This window comes from Thamnophis sirtalis, unplaced genomic scaffold (assembly GCF_051295495.1).
Source record: "Thamnophis sirtalis isolate CommonGarterSnake01/CBP01778 unplaced genomic scaffold, rThaSir2_p1.2 scaffold_4, whole genome shotgun sequence".
NCBI lineage: Eukaryota > Metazoa > Chordata > Lepidosauria > Squamata > Natricidae > Thamnophis > Thamnophis sirtalis.
This window is the reverse complement of record NW_028261384.1, coordinates 16315297-16327663: the sequence shown is the minus strand read 5'-3', so window position 1 is coordinate 16327663 and position 12367 is coordinate 16315297. Positions and strand designations below refer to the sequence as shown.

The window sequence follows — 12367 nt, the reverse complement described above, 5'->3', positions numbered from 1 at the left end:
TGCATTAATAAAGAGCTGTTGCTGCCTAAGCCTGAGTGTGCCTTTCCTTTACCTGATCTGACAGGCAGTCCTCGGCTTACGACCACAATGATGCCCAAAATTTCAGTTGTTAAGCAGGAATAGTTGTTAAATGAATTTTGCCCCATTTTTACACCTTTTTTTTGTAATAGTTGTTAAATTCACTTATTAGATTCACTTAACACTGAACTTGATGTTAGTAACTGCAGTGCATAGTAGCAAAGATGTCAAGTGGGTATGGTCAGCAGCGGCGGCGGCGGGATGCCCGGCTTGGGATCTCTATGGCTGCCGCCCCTCCGCACCGTGGTGTTATCTTGATTGCTCCCCCCTCCTCCTTGCTTATGGACATGATAAACTGGATCAGAGGGGAGTGGCTGAGGCAGCTGGCATGGATATTGATGCCAATAGAAGATGACTTTGGTAGTTGGCATGGGTGCAGTTGGAGTGAGGGGGGTCCTTCATTCTGGTCCCTCTGGTATCACCACCGTTGCCTAGGCCACCGTACTATGTCATTTGGTCATTTGGCCCCTACTCTTGTGACAATATGGACTGGGTTAACGGAGTGCGGCCCTGGCGATGGAGATGAGTGCAGCTGACATGGACGGAGCCTAGCTGCTGGAGTTGTTGAAGTTGGAGCAGCCGCTTCTGCCACTGCTGTCCTCATCACCGCCATTACTGGCCGCTTTAGCACCTTGCAATTCATCATCTGCTGCATTTTTGACATTTGGCTGTTACTCTTACATATTATCCTTAACACCAACCATTATTATGATGGACATAAGCTTCCCGTTATCCACCTTGAACAATGTTTGCTGCCCCCCCCCCCTGGACATGTCATCTCTTCGTTCCATCTCCCGTGATGTCATCCCATTTGGTTGATGCCACACTCTCCTCAATGTTATACTGCGACAGAACTTTATTCCCTTCGGGAACTCCCCCTTTCCCGGGGATGGCCTTCTGGCCTATCAAGATGCTTCCTTAATGACGGATCTTGGGATCCCGAGAGGTGGCATGCAAAGAAGAGACTTCTTAGGGGTTTTTTACAGGGTTTTTTTTATCAAATTTTAAGGGGGGGCGGGGTGTGTGATTCAGATGGCTCAGACAGGCTTAGGACGGGGAAATCTGCCAGGGCATAGGCCAGAGCTAACTAATGGGAGTGCTGGGAAGACTTGGGATTCCGGGGGAGACATTAAGCCATTCCATTGGGGGGGCTCAGCTTCTCTACTGTTTGTGGGAGAGGCAGATATGGTGGGGGCCGAAGGCCAAATTATGTTTGAGGGATGTAGGTTCGCTGTTTAAGAGCAATCACATGTTCCAACCCTCATCACCCTTCTCACACCCCTGGGTGTTCGGGATTACAGGACCCTGGTCTCCGGCTGGTGTCGCTTAACACCAGGTCTGTGGTACATAAGGCTCCCCTTATTTATGACCTCATACAAGAGGGTAGAGCGGACCTAGCGTGCATTACGGAGACCTGGTTGGGCCATGAGGGGGGTGTTCCCCTTAGTGAATTATGTCCACCAGGCTTCCGGGCGTTTCACCAGCCGAGAGCCCAGGGCAGGGGCGAGGGGTGGCGGTGGTTCTTAAAGTCTCAAACCTCAGGAGGTCACTGTGCCTCCGATAGGTGGGTGTGAGTCCCTTTTTGTGAAATGGGGCTTTAGAGTTCAGGTGGGCCTTTGTGTTACATACCTGTCTCCCTGCTACGTTTCATTGGCCCTGCTGGAGCTGCTGAATATGTTAATCGAATATTTTTTAAAAAAATGTTATTATTAATCCCAATTGGGTTTGTTTTGGATATTCTATTTAATTTTTTAAAACTTTTGTAATATGTTTTTTTTAATGTTGTACGCCACCCTGAGTCCTTGGGAAAAGGGCGGCATATAAATCCAATAAACCAAACCAAACCAAGTGAATTTGACTTCCCCCTTGACTTTGCTTGTCCCAAGTTTGCAAAAGCAGATGATCAAATGACTTTAGGACAGGACAACAGACATAAATACATGCCAGTTGCCCAGTGTCTGAATTCTGATCACATGACTATAGGGATGTTACAATGGTCATTAAGTGTGGGAAACGACCATTACTCACTGTTTTCATTGTCATTGTAACTTCAAATGCTTACTGAACAAATGGTTGTAAGTCAAAGGCCATCTGTATTTGCAGGAGTTTCCTCCCACACTAAAGTTCAAAAGAAATACTAAACCCATTTTAAAAATGTGTACCTTTGTCCCGGACATTAATGAAACATCTTCTACTGAGATTCTGACACCTAAATAACTATAGTTTGTTATCAAACTTATAAAAATCCTATACTGTCCTATAATTGCATAAAGCAAAATTTTATGTCAGTGTGCCTCAGGGGTGGGTTCCTGCCAGTTTTAACCTCTTATATAGAAGAGGTTCCACAAATCTACAGTGCTGTTTAGAACCGATTCCAGCTCCCTTCCCCCACCCGTCCGCAAATCACCAAGATGAAGACCGAGAAGAGGAATTCTGGGAGTTGAAGTCCACAAGTCTTAAAGCTGTCAAGTTTGAACACCCCTGGGGGTTTTTCTAAAGGGTTAGGGGTGCAAGGGTCTTGTAACTTGACAGCTTTAAGACTTGCATGCTTCAAATGCCAGAGTTTCTGAGCCAACATTTTGGTTGCTAAGCAAGAGCGTTGTTAAGTGAGTTTCACCACATTTTACAAGTTGGCCATGCCCACACAGTCACATGGCTGGCAAGCCACTCCCACCCGGTCACATGGCCAGCAATCCACTTGCACTTGGTCACATGGCTGGCAAGCCACTCCCACAAAGCAGGCCACACCTACAGAAGAGGTTCTAAAAACAACTGAAACCCACCACTGGTGTGCCTATTCCAAACAAATCATACAGTGTCCTATGCAGAATTTGTAGCTGGAAAATAAATATTATTAATATTATTCCTGTGCATGCTTCCCTATAAAGTTACAGGGACTATGGTCGTTTGCAGACATAAGTAAATCACAGTATTTGAATACAGATAACTAACCTCACAATGCACTAACCTCAGAATCGATACAAAAGCTACAAATGGCATAAAGAGCCATGCTGCCGAGCATAAAAGATACATGCTCAGTGTTACAAGACAAGAAAGATTTTCACATGGGTTAGAGAACAAACAAAAATATATGATATCATCAAGAGAGGGAAAGAATTGCAATGGAAATGGGCTGGTCACAGAGAAAGGAGAACTGATGGCAGGTGGACCAAGGAAGTCATAAAATGGATCCCACTTGATGAAAAGCATGAAAGAAACCTAAAACAAGACAGATCTACGACATCAGTAATTATTGTGGGCTCAATTGGCAAAAGAAAGATCAGGACCGTATTAGTTGGAAACATACGGAAGAGGCTCCCATGCTGCAGTGGATAAACAATTTGCTAGAACTGTGATCATGAGCCTATGGCACATGTGCTACAGTGGCACCAGAACCCTCTCTGCGGGCACGCGAGCTGTCGCCCCAGCTCAGCTCCACCACACATGCATGTTCACCTCCTGTCAGCCAGCTGACTTTCAGGTCCCTTTCGCACAAGCACGGGGATGGGGTGCATGTGTGAGACACGCTCAAAGGCATAGGGGGTTGGCATGCACGCGCAGGAGGTTCCTGCCCCCCGCGGCACATTTTTGGTCCCAGGAGGCTGCAAAGAGTCGTGTGTGCATGTGGGGGGGGGGGGAGCTCGCATGGAAGAGTCTCACACACACATGCACGGGGGGCAGGGCATGTGGGGGGGCTCGCACATGCATTTTAATATGGGTGCGGGTGTGACCATGTGCTGTTGTGCACATACACACATACTTTCATTACAAGATTATTGGAAGAAATGTCCCTCTGGGTTCAGTTTCAAGTGGGGAAAAAGACACTGGAAACATGGAGGCTACTTGGAAAGATGGTTTAATGGTGGACAGGACCACATGGCTTGAGTTCCTGAACAGAAAAGTGGGGTCACATGCTTCAAGACGTTGGATGAAGAAAAAGAGAGCGAAATAATGAAAGTTCCTGGCTTCATGCCATTCTCTGGCCTTTGATCTTGAGCTTGTATTCTGATTGGTTGTTGGGCCAAGGCAAGTTGGACTGAAGGCAAGTTGTATAAAATTGAGAAAACAATGACATCTTTAAGTTGGCATTTAATGTTTTGATTTTTGGGGGGAGGGGGTAAAAATTGAGGTAAAAGCTGCCAATACAAAGGAATCTATCTATCTATCTATCTATCTATCTATCTATCTATCTATCTATCTATCTATCTATCTATCTATCTATCTATACACACACACACACACACACACACACACACACACACACACACACACATATATATATATATATATATATATATATATATATATATAATTTATATACACATACAAACATATGTGTGTGTGTGTGTATGTATGTGCATATATATATATCAGCACAAATACTATATATATATATATATATATATATATATATATATATATATATATATATATATATATATATATATATATATATATATATATATATATATATATACACACACACACACACACACACACACATACATACATACACACACCTGTGTGTGTTTTTGTGTTTGTGTGTGTGTGTGTCTGTGTGTGTGTGTGTACAAATAATTTATAGAACAGAATAGGCAGGATAACATGTATTCCAAGAAAGCAAATTATACATTTTCTAAGAGATAAGTATTTCAAATTTTATCATTTTCTATAATGATAAATACCTTTCACTACAAATTCTCCAGATAAAATGAGCAAAACAAATTTCAGAGATAAGCTTCATTTGGAACTTTTTTCCCAAACATTTTTTTACTAAATTATTAAGTAATATAAAACACAAAATATAAATGTAAATGGAGGTACATTAAGGAAGGAACGGAAAGAGGAAAAGGAAGTGGAGAAGTGTAGGAAAAAGAAAAGAGAAAGAAGTGTTGACTTCCAACTTTCTCTGCTGCAGTAAAATAAAAGTTCCAAGTGACATTCTTTTTGTTTTTCCATAATAATAATATAAACAAGTCATTTCTATAAAGATCTATCAATCTAATCTGTAAAAACCGAGCATGAAATTCAGAAGCAGTTTCCTTGTGAAATTTATTTATTTATTTATTTATTTATTCATTCATTCATTCATTATTATTTTTTTAACTTGAACATATCATCTTCCATTAAACAGTGTGCTCTCTGCGTACAAATGTCTCTATGATATTACAATCAAAATTTACAGTATTCATTACATTGATAAAGATTCCCTAATTTTACAATAATTAATAATCAGCATTATAGCTCTATGCATTTCTCCCTCTTAACATATCTTCAAATGACAATATAATATTAGATATAATAATCTTAACAATCATATTATTAATAATAAGCATATTGTTTACATCTCTATCTTAACATACATTATTTCACTTGATCTCCATTTATTTCTCACTCCTGTTTTTATTCTCCAACCATCCATAAAATAGCTCCCATGTCATATAATATTCAGTTTGTTCTTTCTTCTTTATAGCAAGTGTTAATCTGTTCGTTTCTGCACATTCTAATATTTTCCTAATCACATTCTCATCCAGAAACAAAAGTATATTCTTTTCTATTATTAGAGTAGTCAGCTTTGCCATTTCAGCCAACTCCATCAACTTCTGCAACCACACTTCTTCTTCTTAAAGTCATCATACCTCTCTTCCTTTTCTTCCCCCCTCTATCCCCCAACCTGAATTCCTTATGATTACAAAATGCTTATGCCGCCCCTCCTTTCACTAGAATGATATGCTTTTAAATAAGGATAGGCAAAAGAAGGCAGGACTCACTGCTGGTGTATAAAGATAAGAAAAGAAGTAGATACTTCCAATCACAAGTTCCTTAAAGCCATCTGTACTTAAAAGGGACCTTAAAATGTTCTTTCTATACTTCTACTAACTCCAAAATAGGCATATCAAAACAGTAGAAATGGTGGTGGATTTTAGAAGAAAACCTCCCATACTACCACCTCATGCAATACTAGACAACATAATATCAGCAGTGGAGGCCTTCAAGTCTCTAGGTTCTATCATGTCTCAAGACTTAAAATGGACTCCTAACATCAAAAATGTCATCAAAAAAGCAAAACAAAGAACGTTCTTTCTGCACCAACTCAGGAAGCTCAACCTGCCGAAAGAGCTGCTGATACAGTTCTACAGAGGAATTATTGAGTCTGTCATCTGCACCTCCACAATTGTTTGGTTTGGCTCAGGGGTGGGTTTCTCGCCCCGTTCCAACCGGTTTGGTTGGAACGGGGCCGGCGGCGTCCTCCTCGTGCATGCGCGCAGTGCACGCATGCGTACTAGCCCCTGTGCGATGCTCCAGCTGCTCCTGGAGGATCGCGCAGGTGCTATATGCGTTCTGCGCATGTGTGGAAGCGCAGAACTCGTCAAAACCGGGTAAGAAACGCGGGCGGGCGGGTGGATCCTTCGGCGTTCCCAGAAGTTATTTACTTCCAGGTTCACCGACCAACCGGTTCGCGGGGACCGCCGCGAACTGCCTGAAACCCACCCCTGGTTTGGCTGTGCAACCAAACAAGACAGACACAAACTTCAACATATAATTAGAACTGCAGAAAAAACAATTATTACCAACCTGCCTTTCATTGAGGACCTGTATACTGTAGGAGTCGGAGGGCTGTGAAAATATCTACAAACACATCCTAGACATACATTGTTTCAATTTCTACTCTCAAAACGACACTATAGGGCACTACACACCAGAACAACTAGACACAAGGACAGTTTTTCCCCAAATGCCATCACTCTGTTCAACAACTAATTCCCACAACACTGTCATACAATTTACTTAGATTATTACTATTATTCTACTCTTCCTTCCTAGTATCTATCTCTCCCCACTTATGACTATAATCATCTTGCTTGTATCTTTCAATTTATATTGTTTTTGTTTCGCAGTACAATTTGATAGCTTATTAGTAATCTTGACTATCACTAAGTGTTGTATTTTTTTTTATTCTTGATGAATGTATTGTTATTCACCTTATGTACACTGAGAGCATATGCACCAAAGACAAATTCCTTGGCCAATAAAGACTTCTATATGCACACAGAACAAGCAATGTGTTTGGTTGAAGTGGCCACATTACCATCCTTCAGTTTGAAACACCTTGTTGCTTTCAAAACTTCAGAACAACAACAAAAAATAAGTACAGATAATCCTTGTTTTATAACAGTTCATTTAGTGAGCATTCTAAGTTACGATGCAACTGAAAAAAATGACTGGACTGATTTTTACACTTACAGCCGTTGCAACATTCCCAGTCACGAGATCAAAATTTGGATGGTTGTCAACTGGTCCATATTTATGATGCCTGCAGTGTCCTGGGATCACACAATCCCCTTTTGTGACCTTCTAACAAACCGAGTCAATGGGAAAGCCAGATTCACAATAACAACTGCAGTGATTCACTTAACATATTACTTATTTAACAACTGCAGTGATTCACTTAACAACTGTGGCAAGAAAGGCTGTAAAAATATTCACAACAAATGTCTCGCTGAGGAGCAGAAATTTTGGGCTTGACTGTGGTCGTAATTCAAGGATTACTTGTATTAAGATGAAAGTCCCAAAGGTACTTTTTCAGGAGGTAACTGGATTTCTTGTTTTTTCTTCTGAAGACATTTTGCTTCTCATTCAAGAAGTTTCTTCACCTCTGATAGGGTTAAGTGAGGAAAGATTTATATTCCTTGCAGACAGCTGGTCATTTGCATCCTTTTAGAGGGTCGCTGAAGCACCTGGTGGTTTATCTCTGTCCTCAGGGTGTGGAATTCTCAAAATGACTGGAAATCTCTACAGAATTTTAGCTATACAATTTGGGACGAACACCCTTTGAATGGTGCGGAAGTAGGAATGGATTTCCAGAAGAGAGAGAAAAAAAATCAGTACAGAAACCAGGAACACCACTCAAGTGACCCTAAGGATACACATCCAAATGCTTCAATGACCCTCTAAAGATAAAGGTTCCCCTCGCATGTATGTGCTAGTCATTCCTGACTCTAGGGGGCAGTGCTCCTCTCCGTTTCGAAGAGCCAGCGCTGTCTGAAGACGTCTCCGTGGTCATGTGGCCGGCATGACTAAACACCAAAGGTGCACGGAATGCTGTTACCTCTCCACCAAAGGTGGTTCCTATTTTTCTACCTGCATTTTTTTTACATGCTTTCGAACTGCTAGGTTGGCAGAAGCTACAGGAACTCACCACATTATACAGCACTAGGGATTTAAACCCCGGAACCTTTCTGATGGACAAGGGTTGTTGATCAGGGATGTGGTGGCTCAGTATCTAAGACGCTGAGCTACCACGTTTCTGATCAATGACCCTCTAAAACAGTGGTTGGTTGCAGGCGGTATGTCCCGGTATGGGCGTACCGGTGCCTGCTGGGAGCACCGAGTACTGTTCTGGTATGGTGCTCCAGAGGGCCCACCCGCCCTGTATTTCATCTCTTCAGTGCTTCCTTCATGGAGCGTACGGTGCCTACGTGATGCTCTAACAAGCAGCTGGAGCAACGCAGAGGCGTCGCGGAGCATCACAGGAGTGCGTATGTGCATGCTGCTTGTCTTCATGTGGTGGCTGCCAGGCCCCGTGCACCGTACTGGTTGCAACGGGAATGGGAACCCACCACTGCTCTAAAAGGATGCAAATGACAAGGAATATAAATCCTTCCATTCCCCACCAGCCAGTCAGAGCTGAAGAAGCTTCTTGGGTGAGAAGCGAAAGGTCTTCAAAAGGAAAAACAAGAAAGTCGAACTGCCTTCTGGGGGAACACCTTTGGGGCAGCCGTGACCTGGGATGAGAACGTCTCTCAGACATTAAGGCGAAAGCCAGAACTGCTCCTGAAAATGCAAACGTGAGCTACTCCCTTTATGCGCCCTTGTCTTTTTGCAAGCAAAGCTTAAGGATGCGAGCTTGCACGCTGCAAAAACATTTGCTCCCAACTTGATACTTAGCCCGCGGAAGGCAAGGACGGACGATGCCACCGGCGCTGTTTCAAACACCGGTTTGCAAAGGCTCGATTTTTGAGGGGGGGGGGAGGCGGGAAAGACGGAAAGGGGCGGAGCCGCGCGAGCGCGGAACTTTCCGCAACCGCGCTGGAGTAAGCGAGAAGAGGCCCGCGCATGCGCACTCCGGAGGAGGAGGGTGGTTCTGTCCAGGGCAAGAGAAGCAAGCAGCAACATCAGCAGTAGAAGCGCCGCAGAAACAGCGTGGCTTTGCTTTCCGCCAGGAAGGTCGCCATGTGGTCCTTGTGGCTGGCTCGGAGGGGCCTCCCCCGGTGAGGACAGGAGTAGGAGGAGGGGGCTGCTGGGCGGGAGGGCGAAGCCTGGCTTCTCCGTGGGAAATCACTTTGCCCATGCTCAGGGGCTCTTCTTCCTTCTTTCCTTCGCACCCGTTTTGCTGCTACCCAGTTGGAAATACCCTCGGTTTGGAAACGCCCGATCGGTCCTGAAAAGGCTGGTGCTTCGCTGTTAAGGAGGGTGCGGGAAGGAAAAGAGGGCTCTGAGCATGTGCAAAGTGCTTTCTTGTGCCTGCCAGATCAACTCTACGATGCGCACATGCTGCTTAGCCCCGGTGGGTATGGACAAGAGCCTCTCCAATGAATTGTTCCCGTGGGTATGTGTTTAAAGAGCCCGAATCGTAGAAAGAAACTAAAGGGAACTTAAGTTGGAGAACCAAGTTTATAGGCGCTACTTTGTATCTTTCGGCTAACATTGTTTTTAGGCCTTGAAGCATTGGCCATTCAGACGAACTAGCAGGGTGGGATAGCAGGTCAAATATTTATCCCCGCACCAAGTCAAATAATAGCCGCCTTGCATGCCTCATTTATCTCTTAAGAAACCTGGATCGGACTTTGGCTGCAGTTTTCCTTGTTTTTGGTTGTTGTTTTTTTTTGTTTTTTTTTTGAGGGGCTACTGGTGTCCTCTTAAAATAATGATTTGTAACAATAAAAAAGTTCAGGAGGGACATGGAAATATACAAAACTAGAAGAATGCTCTTATGGATTAGAGCAAGTCAGTGTTTCCCTTCTTTTCTTTCTTGGGGAAGGATGAAAATGACTTGCTTTCATTTTCTTTGATTTGTTTTGAATTGGCTTTAACATTCCAATGTTTACCTTGCAGCCACCCCCAGGATTATTATAATCAAGGGGCCAAACAGCTTTTTGAAAATAGATCCTGCTATGGTCCAACTCCAACTCTCTTCTCTTTACAAAGCAAGATACTGCCCTTATTTACAGTATATCTCGTACAACTTCACTTCCAAAATAGTATTTCCCAAACATGGCGACTTTAAGACTCATAAAGACTTCAATTCCCAGAATTCTCCAGCCAGGGAATTCTGGGAATTGAGATCTATATGTCTTGAAATTGTCAGGGTTGAGAAATACTGTCCTTAAAAACTGGTCTCTGGTCATTCCTTTTTGTTTTGTTTTTTAAAGCTTACATAGTTCCGGATTGTTTGGGCCAAGACTGTGGCGATGGACGAGCAGTTCTGCAAATGAAAGGGCAGTGAAATTCAAAAGTGGGGATAAAATCTATGGATTCACTGTAAACCAGGTAAAAGGTTTTGTTTCCAAGTCACCTTTCAGCTTGAATTCAGGATTATGGCTAATTTAGGCTTTTCAGAGCGTATTTCAGTGGAAGCTGGCTAGTTCAGAAGTTAATGGTTTCAGCCTTCCTGTAAGGTGTCTTCATTTAGAATATACCCAATTAAAGTTGGCTAAAGTCTGTTGGATGGGGGTTGCGACACAAACTGCACATTGAAAAGGAGGCCTTGCACATCTCTGGATTTGCATTATGGTGCAAAAAAAATGGAAGATTAATGGGGTGAGCTAGGAGCCAAGGACAAGGACTAACTGCATGAAAATCCACCAGCTTCTCATATTTTTGCAGAAATATAATTTAAGAGAATTTCCATATAAACTGCCTTGAACTCTGACTCAAATCTAGGAAACTAACAAATACAGGCAGTCATTGTTTAACAACGGCCCACTTGAGAGATGTTCCCACTTATGAATGAACTCTGAGACCAATCCTCCTATTGACTACCTTTGCAGGTCTATAAAGTGACAAGATGATATGCACAATTGTGTTTTTTCTCAGCAACTGCTTTACCTAGTGAAATCTTCAGAACCGTAAATCCTACAAACTTGAAATTTGGCACATATGCTCCTCTTGGCTTCTAGGTGCTCACTAAGAAAGGATTTTTTGAAATGACCATCGGATCATTAGTATTTCTTATATAGTAATTAACACGCTCTGATGCTAAAACGTTCTACTCCCCCTCCCCACCTGAAAAGAACTCTGTTCCAACTGCCAGTTGCCTCACATTCTGTTATCTCAATTCAAACTGGCAGATTTTCCACTCCCCAGCGATCTAGGGCTCCTTATAGTACTAAACATCAGTACCTCACCAAAATATCTACACCTTCCTCCTATGGAACTGTTTCCGGGCTCAAGATGGCGGGAGCAATATTCCCTTATGTCTTTCAATTACCGACCACCACTAAGCCAATGGATTAAACTGGAGTGAACTGGATTTCTCCTGCATTGCCCCATCACATAGTTTTGTCACAAAGCATGGATATCCAGCTAGTGTAGAATAGTAAGGTGGAATATTCCTGAGAAAGCTTAGGAAGCTTGTGAAAAATGGTTGGGAGAACCACCGTTCTGACGTGCTACATACGTTCCAATTTGGGGTACATGGCTGATTTGGAGGTGGTCGGGCAAGCATGACTCCTTCTAGCTGAGCCTTCTGGACAACGTAGTTGGGCATGGTTTGCGAGCTTGAATTTGCAGAAGTGCAGTTAGCTTAATTTGTATTAATTTATAGAGATGCCTGTATTTTATTTTATTTTAATTCAGGTGACGGTAGTTCCTGAATTTTCCTTGACGGCTGTTAAACTCAACCATGACAAGACTGGAGCTCAGTATTTGCATGTGGCGCGAGAAGATTCCAACAATTTGTTCAGGTCAAGAATGCTGAATAATGGAATTTTTTGTGGATCCTCTGGTCTTCAAAGCATTTGAAGCCATGCATCCTATCAGCCCTTAAAATGTCTGGTATTTTTGTTATTCGCCTTTGGTTCAGAAGTATTAAGTTACAGTACCAAAGCTTTGAAGTCACTGGGGCCTGAGAGTTGTTTTCTATCAGAAATCATGAGTTCAGACTTCCATTCAGTTGGGAAGCTAACTTTAATAGTCCTGGGCACGTTGCTTCTCCAGAGTGTCGATTGAGAGAGATAGGTGAACTTTTCCTTCTGCCTCTGACAGCATGTATAAGTAGCCCTTGATT

At 42.9% G+C, this 12367-nt stretch overlaps 1 protein-coding gene across 1 annotated transcript in view; it reads left to right on the top strand.

The window, feature by feature from the left end:
- Nucleotides 1-9221: 9221 nt before the first annotated feature.
- Nucleotides 9222-12367, top strand: part of PITRM1 (pitrilysin metallopeptidase 1) — a 73532-nt gene continuing 70386 nt past the window's right edge. The window contains exons 1-3 of the mRNA XM_014059880.2: nt 9222-9350; nt 10512-10629; nt 11938-12044. Of these exons, the coding sequence (XP_013915355.2) occupies nt 9313-9350; nt 10512-10629; nt 11938-12044 (263 nt within the window). The 5' untranslated portion in view covers nt 9222-9312. The remainder of the gene's footprint in view (nt 9351-10511; nt 10630-11937; nt 12045-12367) is intronic.